General features: G+C 30.3%; 2 protein-coding genes across 2 annotated transcripts; one reads left to right on the forward strand and one right to left on the reverse strand.

Annotated features, from left to right (window-relative positions):
- Nucleotides 1-348: 348 nt before the first annotated feature.
- Nucleotides 349-1,249, reverse strand: LOC132293601 (putative lipid-transfer protein DIR1). Its single transcript, XM_059791141.1, has 2 exons — nt 898-1,249; nt 349-814 (listed from the first exon to the last, which is right to left on the reverse strand). Exons 1-2 carry the CDS (start codon nt 1,226-1,228, stop codon nt 798-800), a joined length of 348 nt encoding a protein of 115 aa, XP_059647124.1. The 5' UTR covers nt 1,229-1,249; the 3' UTR covers nt 349-797.
- Nucleotides 1,250-12,639: 11,390 nt separating this feature from the next.
- Nucleotides 12,640-13,805, forward strand: LOC132295644 (probable glutathione S-transferase). The gene is made up of 2 exons (XM_059793949.1): nt 12,640-12,954; nt 13,443-13,805. The coding sequence occupies exons 1-2, from the start codon at nt 12,640-12,642 to the stop codon at nt 13,803-13,805; spliced, it is 678 nt and encodes a 225-aa protein (XP_059649932.1).
- Nucleotides 13,806-15,542: the final 1,737 nt, after the last annotated feature.

Genomic DNA, 15,542 nt, shown 5'->3' on the forward strand with positions numbered 1-15,542 from the left:
GGAATGAAAATGACCGAGAGTCATGAAATAAATGAACCTTGGTTGTTTGTGATTATTAGGTTTCATTGATGTGCCACCTAAACAAGAACCATTGATCTGCTAATATGACAACAAAAACTTTTCTCAGTATTGTCAACTTCCTATTCAATATCCTTGTAGAGATCTTTAGGTTGAGGTTTGTTCTCTATTCCATATGTGACCCACTGATGACAAGAGTCTATTTTTTATTTTTTTTATTTCAAGAAGGTCCACTGACAACAACAGTTGTTACATAGTATGTGGACCATTGTGTATGTGGTTTCAAATTTTCGATTGTTTAAGGCAGTCCGCTGCCCCCATAGTTTTTACTGATATTATTACAATCCTTATTTAGGATGGGTACGCACAAACTGCTAGCTTTAGGTTGAGGTTTGTTCTCTATCCGATATGTGACCCACTGATAACAAGTGTTTTTTTTTTTTTTTTTTTTTTTTAAAGAAGGTCCACTGATCACAACAGTCGTTACATAGAATGTGGACCATTGTGTTTGTGGTTTCAAACTTTTGATTGCCTGGCTCGTTAGGGATAATATATTTGAACTTTCAAGAAACAAAAAAATAAAAATAAATAAGAAGACATTGGGGATGGATAATAAAAGCCAGATATTTACTGATATTATTACAATCTTTATTTAGGATGGGTAGACACAAACTGCTAGCTTTTTATTGCAACATAATCACTACAACACCAGCAGTGTTATATGGTTGAGTAACTAGTGGACAGCTCATGGTTTTCTTCTTCTTCATAGTATCAGCCCCTCAAGGGACTGTATAAGCTGCAAAAATAAAAGCAATTGAGATTCAAGCATCAAAGAAATGGCACGAAATAAATAAATAAATAAAGATGGGAGTGACTTACGTCCACACTTGTATCCAACTGGACGATTAGCAATGTTGCAGCGCTTGGGGATGGTGATAGCAACTCCGGGCTTGATACCAGAATTCTTGGCAGTATCAGAAAGCATAATAGCACAGAGGCAGGTTGGGTTCTGGCCTATTTTCTTGACCTGAAGGCAGCAACTGTCCGAAACACCAGCTTTCTCGTCTTGTGCAGCCGCTGCACAAGGGGCCAGTTTCATTGCCTCATCGTCTGGAGAAGATTTCCCACATTCTCCAGCTCCATCAACCCCGGCAATGCTTACGATCACAAGCAACGCCAAAATGCCCATCACCTTCATCGTTGCCTCCATTTCGATATCACAACAAATTCACAATGCATAAAACCTCCCCCAGACACCATGTTTTTATACTGCAGCAGCTGGACTCCAAAGAAGTGGTGGCAACTAGTCCTAATGGAGCTACCACTTAAGCAATAGACTAATTACTTCTTGCACCACTAATTGCTTTCATTTTGTTTTAATCCAATTAAGATTGACACTTGCAACCAACTACCATATAAAAGTGGCCTAATCCACCACTGAAGCCACTCTTTTTTTGGAAGGGTTCAACTACTTCCAGCCAACAACTGCAAATCCCATCAACACTAGGACAGCATTAGTAACCTTTTTACTGGTTAACCGTAAATTCAATCTTCTATACATGTATAAACCAGGGTGACTAACCTTAAATTAAGGTATTTGTTCAACCCAAAATATGTCCCAATTATTTTTTGAACAACATATATCGAGTCATTGACACAATGCAGAGTACAGCTCCAGACTAAGGTCGGAAAAATCAATTTGTAACATACTATAATTTGAGCCTCCATGATGAAGGGATCATGCAGAAAAAAATAAAATCATGTATTTATATAATATATATATATATATATATATATATATATATATGGAAGTTGGACTGGAATTCAAAGTCTCATGAAGGCAAGAGCTGTCATCAAAACAGAACTAAATTTATAATTATTTATTTAGACAAAATTTGTAATTATAGCAAAAATTGTACAACTAGAATACATAAATGAAACAACTTAATATGATACTTCCACCAGCATGAAAAGAAAAATCAAGACTTTTATGTATTCTAGTGGTACAATTTTTGCAATAATTACAAATTTTGTCTAAATAAATAATTATAAATTTAGTTCTGTTTTGATTACAGCTCTTGAATTGCCTTCATGATACTTCCACTAAGCACAGCATGAAAAGAAAAATCAAGACTTTCTCGATGCAGATTTGTAGTGGCATTACAAGAGCCTTTATTATTATTGCATATCTGAGACTGTTAACTTTACGAGCCAAATCCGGAAAGGCAGCTATTAACTCAAAAGATAATTATTTTAGAAATAGAGCGGTTGGGTTCAAAAGTTCAATTTCAATATGATTTTATATTAGGATTAATTTCACTGACACCGCAAAAATTTAAATTTTGAACTTTTTAATTGGTGTCCAAACACTTTTTCCATGTAAAATCACATTACTATCATTTTGATTTTGTGTTGGACTTATAAAAAAAATAGTTTCATATATAAAATGACCAAACTACCACTAATTAAATATTTGTGAAATGTGTTAAGAAAGTGATTATGTAATTGGATTACTTACTTAGTACCACATTCTAATGCACCTAATTTTTGAATACCAGATGAGAGAAGTCCTAAGAAAGGGATCCAAAGAAAATTTAAATTCTCATTTCTAATTCATAGTCCCTTGGTTGTTTGGTTAATCTCAAAATTCAGGAAAAGAAGAAAAAACTAAAGGTTATATTTTCAATTTTTATTTTATAATTAATTGTGTTGTTCAACAATTTTGAACAATTTTGGATCTAATTGTATTGTTCTTGTCTGGGTGAGCTTTGATTTTGATGGCCGTTTGATAAATTTAGTCTTTTGAACCGATTTTTGTTTGTGTAAGAAAATCAATCAAAATTCAAAGTGATATATATATATATAAAAGAATATAGTTAATGAGAGAAGAAGAAGGAGAGAGATAAAGAGGGTCTATTTCAGAATTGTTTCTTTTTTTTAAACATATTACTTGGTGAGTTTGATGGTGTGTATCAGTGTATAAGTTCTTTTCTGCGCCTCTAAATTTTTCTTTTTGGCTCCTGGTTGCTTTTATATGTTTATTTGGGTGTGTTTGATATGGTCTGGATACTACTAAATTGCACCCCCACGAATTGCAAATCAACAAATAAAATGCTAAAGACTTCATATATAAATATATATGTACATACATTATATATATATATATGAAATTACAAATGATATCTCCAACTTGAAAAGGTGGACGTGGAGAACACTTTATATATATATATAGAGAGAGAGAGAGAGAGAGAGAGAGAGATTGGACTTGGAAGGTGGGTGTGGTGAAGAAGGTGGAAGTGTTGATCAGAGACAGAGAGATAATTATTAGGGGTATTTTAGTCCTTTTAAAGTTATGATGTATTGGATTAAAGTATACTACTATAAATGGGGATAAAATGTCTATCCACACTTTTTTAATGGTGTTAAAGATGGAAAAATAATTTGAAAAGTGAGTGTGAGTAATTTTTGAAAAGTGTCTTATTTGTCAAATTTTAAAAGAGTGTCAATAAAATTAACTTTTATATTAAATATCCTCTCATCAGTTTTGGATGTTTCGTAACAAAATATTCATACCCTAAAAAGTTAGTGTTTCTTGTACGTCTATGTGTGTTATTTTTTCTTTAAACTAAACAATTTTTAGCATTTAAATCATGTGAATGAATGCTAGAGTGAATAAATTAGTAAGCTTAATTAATCTGAGGAGAGTAATAAATTATGAAACGTATGCACGAGTCAGCAGCACGACAACATAATACACTGTGAATTTGATTTGAAATTCAGTGTGGACCCCCTCTTTGCTCTCTATTAATGGAAATTTTGTAAAATTCAATAGTTAACAAAAATGGGTAAGATGCACGAAAGATTATGACATGTATTTGTATATGACCTCTTTCATATTCACTAATAGATAATCGATCAAATTTAATATACTTTAATAAAAAGATCCGTTCTATTTTCAAATCTCTTAGGCTAAGAAAAATAAATTTTAATATATAAATTTAAGAAAATAATATTTGTATCGATTATTTAAGCTCAAAACTTAAGTCGATAGTGATGTATCACTGCACTTAGAAAGATAAAATTTAAAGAATAAAATTATCCTTACATAATCTCAATTAATAAAGAATCTCAATTAATAGTAATATGTTTCTTTATCCATCTCCATCCCGTAGTCAAATCATTCTTTATTTTCTTTTTCCACCCTTTTCTCCATTCCCGATCAAGATATACAAATATATCACTTTAGAGTACTTGGTTTTCTTTCCTTTTATCTCCGCATCACCACTATAGCCGTCACCATACAGACACTTTTCTTTCCTTTTTTTAATTTTTTTTTGGAATTATGATGAAAATTTTAAAAACTTATTTATTTATTTATTTATTATTATTTTTTTTTTTACGTTTTGCAAAAATTTGTGTATTCTTAAACATCGATATATATATAAAGGAGAGGGTCAGTGTTAGGGGTGGCAAAGTTTGACACGATCCGCCAATACGATTCGAACATGACACGAGTTAAACGAGTTTGTATTGACATTAAACGAGTTTGGGTCGTAAACAGGTTAATACGATTAACCCGTTTAATTAATCGTGTCATATTTGGGTTGAGGGGTTCAACCTGTTTAATGATACGTGTCATAAACAAATTTCTATTTAAGTTCTAAAATAACTATCTAAACTTGTATCTTATAATTTATTATTTGGTAGATTAGAGATTATTTAATAATTTGGTTGAATTAAAATTTATATTTTTCTAGTATTTAATGTTTGATAGAGTATCATAAATAATTTAAATAATAAAATATTTAATTTTATTAAACAGGTCATTAAACGAGTTACACGTATAACCCGTTTAATAAATAAGTTAGATTAGTGTTGAGGGTTCTTGACATGATTATTAAATTGGTCGTGTTCGTATTGAGCTATTTAGTAGAATACCTTTACATCGACACGACACGATTACGACCCGCGAACACGAATTATCACCCTTAGTCACTGTAGGAATGACAACAGGGGCGGGTTTGGGCTGGTGTACCCTCCCCCGCTCCCATAACTGTTTAAAAATCCCGCCTCTTTCCCTACCCAAAACCGCAAAACAGGGGGACTTTCCATCCCATCCCTGCAACTATTTAACATTTTTAGTTCTGCGGGTACCCGTCCCGTCCCATCCCGTTTAAGACCATAATTTATTTATTATTGAAATAAATTGCTTTTTTTTCCTTCATCTTTAGTTATTCACCATTGTAACTTTCATTCTAATCAAATTCATTTGTTATTTTAATATTGTTATATAGGGTACTTAATATATATACTGAAAAATATATATACTAATGAAATAAGGGTATTTAAGTAATTTGTCTATTTAAACGGGGCGGGGCGACTTCCCCCAGCCCCCGCACCAAACCCGTGCGAGTTTTTATTATATCAAATCATCCCCATCCAAATAAGATAAATGATCCCCCAAAACAAACAAAAACGGGATTAGGCGGGTAATTGCGGGAATGAGTCAAATTGACATCCCTAAGAGGGTGTTAGGAAATCAGTACCTTCTAATACTAATTGGTACTGATTTGCTAACAGAGGGAGAGTGTTTTTATAAAATTTAAAAAACAAAATGATGGCGATTGAATTGCGTATTATTAACACCCCATTTTTCCCTACAAAATTTATTACAAAAACCTACCAAGGATCGCAATCTTATTCTTTTTAATATATTCACACTAGTAAAAAAATTTACTAGTTTAGCCAAATTAGAAAAATAATAAGAAAATTCGATTAGCTAGATTATAAAATACATGTCACTATTGAGTCCAGAAAAGTCCCAAAAATCTTGGGGTGCACCTAAAGTTTTGTTCGTAATCGAACTCGTAGGGCTCAATTAAGAAAAGGGGCGAATTCATAAATTTGTACCGTTAACTCGTTCAAATCTAATTAAAACTTAAGAAAAATGATATAATTGGATTAATAAATGGACTCCACCATTATCTCCGGAGTGGGTTTATGTGAATTAATAAATGAAAAATAAAATAATACTATAATAAAAAAAATAATAATAATAATAATAAAATAGAGTAATAATGTTGTTGTTGGTTAATATTCTGGCATACAACTAAAGTAGTTGCAAAGTTTTACAAATGATCTTTGCAGTTTATATATTATATAATAAGATAAAATAAAAATAAGATGAAGGAAAATAATGCCCAGGCCTTTTACTAATTTCCATTTCACCAACGCCGGCTATTAAAATGGGCATATGTTTCAACCTTTTGTCTAATTCCTCCATGCTATATTGGGTCCATTAGATAGGCGTAAATTTGGTTTGCCCAAAAGGTGTGACCAGGCTGCATGGATAGGTTGGTTATTAGCAAATCGTTTTTTTCATTATATATATATAGAAACAATGAAATATAACAAACCAAAGTGTGCATATATATATATATATATATATGACAATAATAAAATTTTAAACTAAATAACACCTGGTACATGATGCAATATTATTATGTTCATGTTATATATTATTCTGTTATAGTAGTTAAGCATTATCTTATAATAAGATATATAGGAACAATATAAATCACAATTCATTCTTTCATTTCTGTTAGGGATAGATCATGTACCTCTCTTTCACAAGAGGAGGACGGAAGGAGACACACAGAAAAAAAAAAAAAAAAAAAAAAAAAAAAAAAAAAAAAAGCATTAGTGATACTCATAAATACTCCATTTATTTGCAAAAATCCCTCCTTGTTCGAGAAGACTTAGCCATCTTTCATCCATTTGATCCTTGGTTTCCTATGGTCTGGTGACGGCTCGGCTTGGCATTCTCAGGGAATCAAAAGCAAAAAAAGCAAGTTGTGTACCAATCAAAAAGTACCCTTCTTAGGACCTTTCTACACGTTTTTGTAGTTGTTGCTCTTCTGCATTGCTCTTATGTTTCATGAATATCTCCATTGTCATTATTTTATGTTGTGTTTATTTATCCTTATTCTTTGGTGCATAATACATATGAACATTGTCTAGTTATTGTTTCCTTTTATTGGTATACATTTGTCTATCCATTTTCTCTTGGACACTTGGGCACTACTGGTACCTTCTACATGTTATTATTACATTTATACATTCTTTTGTATAGAATATTTACTATGGATATATATTCAAATTATAATGTTATATTATTATTATTCTTTTTCTAAAGGGGAGTATGGTTTTGTGACGCCTTAGTCATCATTAAAGTCATACTACCAGAGCCCTATGATTAATGTGAGGTTTGTACTAAAACTTTTACTTGGATCGTTAAACTATCACAAATAATAATAGGTGAACGGTTTAAATTGTTCTCAAAGTGAGTTTATTTTCATAAATTTCTAAAATAATTTTTGCTATCTTTTAAAACAAAAAAAAAGGGTGATAAAATCCTATTTTCTAAATCATGATGGGTTCTTAGTAAATCGTATGGTTGATTTTTCAAATAACTTTGTTTAAACAAATAAGGTAGTTATATTACCTATTGAATTTGATGTTGGTTTGTAATTCCTCTTCCCAGTGTGTATATGGTAAGTCAACCTTGGAGTTTTCTAATATATCATCTCCCAAGTCAAGCTACATTTGCAAATTAAGCTTATTAAACTCGACTATCATGTACAGGTTCTCTTATGTCCGAAATGAATGCATGATTTGAACTATGTTTTGTTTTTTTTATTAAATTAGAAATAACCCGTTTCAATGATACTTGTTTCAAACCATGGAAAATTTGTTTTAAAATACTAAATGGTCACTAAAATATAAACCAATGCTCTTTGACTTTAAAAAGAATCATCTTATTGTTTTGTTTTCTTTTTGAACCCAATTTGTACTGACAAATAGTGTTTTCTTGGTAGCATGTTCTATCAGCAGATTCATCCTGGAACTAGAATTATCCTTCTAAACTAAAAGAAAGTGGTCTTATCTTTTTTCCTAAAAGGATTAGTATTATCTTTAAAACAATCATTATTTTTCCTAACAAATAAATCTTATGTCTGAGAAAAATTATCTAATCCAATTTATATATGGGTATTTTATTTTTCTATAATCCAATTTATATAAGTAATATCTTTCTTTATATTTTTGTTAAATAAACTATTTGTTTTAGGTTCATGCATTCAAGGTAACTAAAATATATATATTTTAAACATATTCGCTTTAGCAATTTTAAGACTAATAGATCAACTTCATATAAATTATTTGTTTATTTTTCTTTGCCTCTTTATTGAACTTGCTTAACGTCATCTGAACCTTTCTAAAGTGGATATTTTTCATTAGAATTAAATATTCCTTTTCTTTTAAAGATGGTTGTAAATAATGGTTATCGCTTTTGATATACTTCTATATATATATATATATATATAGAATATAACATACATAGTCTGGATAACTATTTTCCTAAACTTTAATCGCCATCTTCGTGAAGTATCACTTTTCCTGAACCTTTTAATTAGAAGGTCCTCTTATAAAAATAAAATAAATAATGTTGAGAGACTATGCTTAAATTATTCTTGTAATTCAGGTTCTCCATAATGTTAATGCTAATTGAACTACATTTGACCTGATCCTCTCTATTTGTGCGATGAGGTATGTAGGCAACCTAAGTTACTCCTAGATTTGGTTATGTTAGGATTTATATTTATTTATATTTTCTTATAAAACTTGTAAACAATGATCTTATTTTTGTATAGATAAGGTTAATCTTTCAAGTCATTTAAATAAATTTTCTTTAATTATCAAATTATACACATATTTATCTTTGTAGGAATGCAATATAGAAATAAGGTAACCGTGTTTCGTTCTTGCTTTCAAGGTAACTAAAACATATATATTTTAAACATATTCGCCTTATCAATTTTAAGACTAATAGATCAACTTCATATAAATTATTTGTTTATTTTTCTTTCACTCTTTATTGAACTTGTTTAACGTCATCGGAACCTTTCTAAAGTTCATAAAGGATATTTTTCTTTTAAAGATGGTTGTAAATAATGGTTATCACTTTTGATATACTTCTATATATATATATATATATATATATATATATATATATATATATATATATATATAATATAACTACATGGTCTGAGTAACTATTCTCCTAAACTTTAACCGTCATCTTTCTGAAGTATCACTTTTCCTGAACCTTTTAATAAGAAGGCCCTCTTATAAAAATAAAATAAATAATGTTGAGCGACTATGCTTAAAGTTAAACTATTTTTGTAATTCAAGTTCTCCATAATGTTAATGCTAATTGAATTACATTTGACCTCTATTTATGTGATGAGGTATGTAGGCAACCTAAGTTACTCCATTCCGTCATGTCATCATCTAGGATTTATATATATATATATTTTTTTATAAAACTTGTAAACAAAGATCTTATTTTTATATAGGTGATGTTAGTCTTTTAAGTCATTTAAATAAATTTTCTTTCATTATCAAATTATACACATATTTATCTTTGTAGGAATGTAATATAGGTAACCGTGTTCCACGGGTGTCGTGGCCTGGAACTCTCTACTGTGATTTTGTAGACTAAGTGGATGTCAAATATGTTAGGACCCATATTAGACCTCTCATTTGTTTATATAATTATCTATTTTCCCAAGTCTTTAAACATTACTTAGGTGACCTAACACACCCTAAAATCCATGTTAAGTGGCGACTCCAAATATTAGTAAATTTGGCCCGACTCCAAATAAATAATCAATCGACCGCAGCCTCCCGTTGCATCAAGCCCCCTTTTCTGACTTGTAAGTGTTCAATAAAACTCTTAGGAGAGGGCCAAAAAAATCCGGGCGGGACAGGTATGCTTAAGAATCTATATATATATATATATATATATATATATATATACATATACATACATATATTCTGATGATATATTTTTAGAAATTTATATATTATTATACATCTATCTATCTAGAGAGACTTAGTGTTCTAATAAAATTTACAAAAGGAATTTAAGAAATTTTTAATTATAGTTGTTTTTTAAACTATGATTTCAAGTAATCCTAAAAAAGGGAGGATGAATACAAGAAGGTAATATAAGGGTAATTTTATTTTTGAAAATTTATATTATTTTAATAGACATGCTACTGAGACTATTTGATTGCCATATTAATTTGTCTTTTTGTACCACGTACATTCTACCTAACAAATTGGTATAATCTTTTTGCTCGAGTATCATGCACATAGAGACACTAAATATATATATGTGGAAAAATCCTTTAATGTAGAGGGAAAAAATCACAAGCCAAACTTACAATAATCTTCCACTAATAAAATCAATCAGTACAAAGTAACGTTCTACCTTAATTCGAGAAATTACACACAAAGAATATTAAGTATATATCTTTACTACAATCAAATCTTCCTAAAAACTCGTTGAAAAAATGATCCCTATGAAGCCTTCGGCATTGCATGTTGCACTATTCACCACAAAACCAAGTAACCTTGCTCACAGGGGCGGCTCGAGCCTTAGGCGAGTTAAGCGGCTGCCTAAGACCCCAGCCAATAAAAAGGCCCCAAAATATTATAGTTGTCTTGTACATAATATATTGTAATTGTTTCCTTATTGAACACTAATTTTAAAAAATTTATCTTCCAAAATAACTCCTTTTTTTTTTTTTTCATCATTCACGCCTTTTCATTAAACTTTAACCAGGCGAGAAATTATTTATCTTCTAAAATATCTCATTTTTTTTTATCTCCTAAAATATCTCATTAATATATTATTTCTTTATCTATCTTGTACACGTATTTTTTTACACCAGCACTATATATATTTAATATTTTTTCAGTTCGAAAATTTGCACCGCAATAAATATATAGCCGTTGTATTGGGAAGCGAAGAAACTTTTCATAATCTTTTTTTTTTATTTTATTTATTTATTTATTCTTATTCCTATTCCTAATCTTCACGTTCATTATGATTTCTCTCATTTCTCAGCAAACTCAACAAGTTACTTACAAGTTACAAATAATCTCCCTTCTTAATCCTTTATCATTACAACTTTACAATTTTTTTTTCATCTGGACTCAATATTCATTAGTCTCAAATCTCAATTTGAACACACTTTTCTTTTATTGAAGAAGTTACAGTAGCATTGAATTGAAATTTTCTAAATCAGGTTATATTGTTCTTTTTTCTTTAATTATTTTTTTGTTTTACTAACTTTTGTTATTATAAATTTGTATATATTTATATTTTTCATATTTGTTTGTCTATATTTGTTTGTGAGTTATGAGTCTTGTGACTATTTTTACCCATATTTTTTAATATGGTTGCTAGAAAGTATTTGAAAAACTTGAAAAAAGAAAAAGAAAAAAAAGAATAGATAAACTAATTCAATCTCAAAAGGAAGTTATTGATAATTTGTTACAATTAATAATCAAAACCTAACCAAAAATTTAGGTGAAAGTTCAGCAAATGAACAATCAAATCATCTAAAAAAAATTAGAAGATTATATAATAGTGAAAGAAAAAATATACCAGTGATTTGATTCACAATAATAATCAAGAATAACAAAAAGAATTGGAAGAAAGTGAAATAAGTAATCGAATATCATATTCTAAGACCATTCCGACAAATATATATGATCTTGGACAATGAAAAAATATTAATACAAATATATTAATTATTTATTTAATAATTAATGTATGACATATTATGATATGAAAATGCTACTTTTTATTTTTCGCCTACGGTTCCAAGTTCGAGTCGCCCCTGCCTACTCAATGGAAGATAACACCGAAACATCCAACCTTTTTTTTTTCCATTTAAAATAGATTAAGAATGACCAAAAGGCATATTTATGAGAGAGAAGGAAATTTTAGAATTAAAATGTCACGTGTTTATTTCGTCCATATTTCTGACGTTTCGTAAACAGCAAGAGAGTATAAATTGCATGATTTAAAGAAAGTTAAAGAGATGTTTATTGTTAAAATAATAGTTCAGGATTATTTAAAAATTTTAATAATTCAGTAAAAAATTCTCAAATCTACTCCAATTATATATATATATATATATATATATAAGTTAGATACATGCATCAATGCGGTAGCAACCCCATACCACAATTATTTTTGAAAACCTAGCAATTTAGGATTGCGGCTGAATGAATCTCCGTGATTTCTCTCCATTAACCCATTGGTGGAAAATTCATAATTAAAATTGAATTGGATTTAGAAAGGGTTTCTTGACAAGAATTTGAAGATGACATTTGATTTTCCACATTTTAATTACTCAATTTAGAAGTCTCCAGCCACGGATTTATGGATATACAAATTTAAATTGATTAAATTACACATATATTTTAACTCCATACCACGCGTCTTTAAATAGGAGCTAGTGCTTGTTTGTCCCCTTTGATTAACATGCATGATTTGTCTTATAGTAAATACCTCCGGAGTATTGTATACTTTCTGAAGACTCAAATCGGGATGGACAAATGCACCCTTACTGCTCTAATTCTCTCTCTGTGTGTGTGTGTGTATATATATATATATATAACAACAGGAGAAAGGAAAAACAGAAACTAGTTGCATCAAATACTTCACCACAATATCAGAGGTAGGTAGTGAGAACTAATGTAATGGGTCCAGAGATAGTAAAAGTGTTTGGTGTTTGGAGTAGCCCATTTAGTCACAGAGTTGAGACTGCTCTTAAACTAAAAGGTGTCCAATATGAGTACATAGAAGAAGATTTCTCTAACAAGACCGATTTGCATCTTAAGTACAACCCTTTTCACAGGAAAATTCCAGTGCTCTTGCACAACGGAAAGCGAATCGTCGAATCTCTTGTTATTCTAGAATACATCGACGACACCTGGAAAGGTACTCCCATTTTCCCGGAAGATCCTTATGAGAGAGCCATGGCCCGTTTTTGGGCTAAGTTCATAGATGACAAGGTAAACTTTGTTTCCTCTTTTTAAGTCTAAATGTTATTTTATGATAACATGCTGTATTGCTAAGGTTTGTTAATTTATGTCATCGATTTGGGCCTTTTGACCCCACAAGACTCCTCCTTCCTTGTCTTAAAGAGACCAACTCTCAAAAATTACGATCCAAATGACTATATAAGTTTCCACAATCAGTTCCACATCAACTAACAAACTTGAGTTAATCAAATATACATATTTGTATCACATAAGATCTAATAATTATTGGGAAGTCTGTATGGTCCGTTTAGATTGTTAGAAGGCCAAATTGACGGGTTATAACTTTTTTCTTGGAATAGTTTCGTTCGTAAACCAGCCAACTGACAAAAATCACCATCCAAATGGCTATAGAGCTTTCAACTATCAGTTACACGTCAACTAACAAGCTTGAGTTAATCAAGTATATATATCTGTATCACATAAGATCTAATTAAGGATTTTTTATTTTTTATTTTAAGTTTCGGCCGGCGGTAGTGAAGGCTTATCGGAGCAGAGATGAAGAGGAACAAGAGAAGGCCATCAAAGAAGCAAGTGAGCTCCTTAAACCCCTTGAAGAAGAGCTAGAAAGAAAGGAAAAGATGTTCTTCGGAGGAGAAAGTATTGGAGTTGTAGACATTGTTGCTAACTTCCTTGGAATTTGGGTTGGAGTTATTGAAGAAGTTATGGAAGTTGAGTTGTTGACAAAACAAAAATTTCCCAAATTATGCAAATGGATTGATGAGTTTACTAAGCTCAGTGTCATCAACCAAAATTTGCCTCCCAGAGATAAACTACTTGCCTTGTTCCAAGCTGGCTTCCAACCCCTTTCTGCTTCTAATTAAGTAGCTAGTAGTAGTTTATTGATGTCCATGAAATTCTATTTTAAATAGGGTGTCTATATATATATATATATATATATCATGTCTAATTGTGTTCTTATGTCAGTTTCATGTATATTTTATTTGTGAAAGTTTGCTATGTTTTTCTTTACAACTCATCTATGTAAAATGTAAAAGTAGCTACTAATTAAGCTTCATTCAAGCTTATAAGGTCAAATTTGCAATTGTAACTTTCCTTTTGTTTAAGCTAATTTATTTGATGGGGTACCACTTTATCTGTAAATTAATTGAGTATATTTTCATCAGACTTTGTGTTTATAGAATTGTTATATTTGGAATCAACAAATCCACAGTTTGAATTTAAAATTTAAATAGATTTAGGTACTACCAAATGTAACAAATGTATTTTTGCTCTTCCTTAAATGATATCAGCGACAGTATCTAAACATGAAGCAATATCAGTTAATTTCAGATTATTAATGGGGCATTTGATGCAGTGGATTAGATGTCAAGGTAGTGGTGACAATCAGATTTCATAATCCAAAGTAAATGGGCCAGAAAATAAGTTGGGTCCTTATCGTATTCGGTCAAGGGCTGGTTTTTTTTATGGGCCTGTCTTTGGGATCAAATGGGTCTAGGCCTATAAAAATAAGCAATGAGTTATAAAAATGAAACATGGGCCTTATTCTCAAGAAACCCACTGATGGCCCAAGCCACTGTGGTGATCCAATCTCACAAAGGCAGGCCCAGATAAACAGCTTTGTGCCAACTTCCATGGCTACTTGTATGCCGCAGAAGCAATAAATGTTGTAGACCAATTTTCGTGATTTGAAATGGTATGCAGGACCAATAAATACGTTCCATTATGATGGGAAGCTAGGAAAATAAGGACAATAATATAAGAAGTATTGCATGAATTCTACAAACGAAAATCTTAACTAATGTATTCGGCTACAAATAAATGAAATTTTAAAATTAAAATGGATAGAATTGAAAAAAAACAATTCTGAAAATAGAACATTATGTTCTCTTCTAATACAATGGTTTTACGTTTAATTACACTCTAAAACCACTTAATTGTTTAGGGACAGATTACGGGATTTAGGCGTTCCAAAGGCGCTTGACCTGCTGGTTCAATAAAAATAAAATAAAAAATAAAAAACGTGCTGGTAAATATCACATCTTAAGTGAGTTTTATTTTGTTGTTGAATTATGTTCTTTTTATGTCTGTGTGGTGTTTTTAACACGTAGGCTCCGTTTGGTTGGACGTAAAATATTTTTTAAAAAATATTTTTTTTATTTTTTAGTGTAGTGGTGTTTGATTGTCGTAAAATATTTATGAAATTTTTTTTTTAAAATTTAATAAAAATAATTTATCTATAAATTTTTGACAAGTTATTTTACATGCCTGCCCGATGGATTCAACCTCAATCTCGACCTAAATTTTTGCCAAATACTGATAAAGTAAAAATAAAAAAATATTTTACCTGAAAAAGATATATTACGTCAAAACAAAGGGAGTTGTAAGACTTTTTTCTTTTTTTCTTTTTTTTTATTTTAGACAAGTACTCACACTTATATTTTACAAGTTGCTTGAGAGAAGTCGCAACTGAATGCAGAGGAGTGCAAGTTGTTTGAGAAATTTTGAACCCTTCACTTATTTTTTGAGATACAGAAATTACACCATTTGATGCGGCGTTAATTAGATGCACAATTTTTAGTGGTGGATCAAGTTTAGAT

The sequence above is a fragment of the Cornus florida genome, unplaced genomic scaffold, assembly GCF_030987335.1.
Source record: "Cornus florida cultivar Cherokee Brave unplaced genomic scaffold, ASM3098733v1 CherokeeBrave_3.0.0_Hap2_Chr02, whole genome shotgun sequence".
NCBI classification, from domain to species: Eukaryota; Viridiplantae; Streptophyta; class Magnoliopsida; order Cornales; family Cornaceae; genus Cornus; species Cornus florida.

Excerpts from the sequence above, each read along its gene's own strand:
- LOC132293601 (XM_059791141.1), bottom strand. The coding sequence starts at position 1,228 with ATGGAGGCAACGATGAAGGTGATGGGCATTTTGGCGTTGCTTGTGATC.
- LOC132295644 (XM_059793949.1), top strand. The coding sequence starts at position 12,640 with ATGGGTCCAGAGATAGTAAAAGTGTTTGGTGTTTGGAGTAGCCCATTT. Across the intron at positions 12,955-13,442 it reads CTAAGTTCATAGATGACAAG|TTTCGGCCGGCGGTAGTGAA; the intron begins GTAAACTTTGTT and ends TTTTATTTTAAG.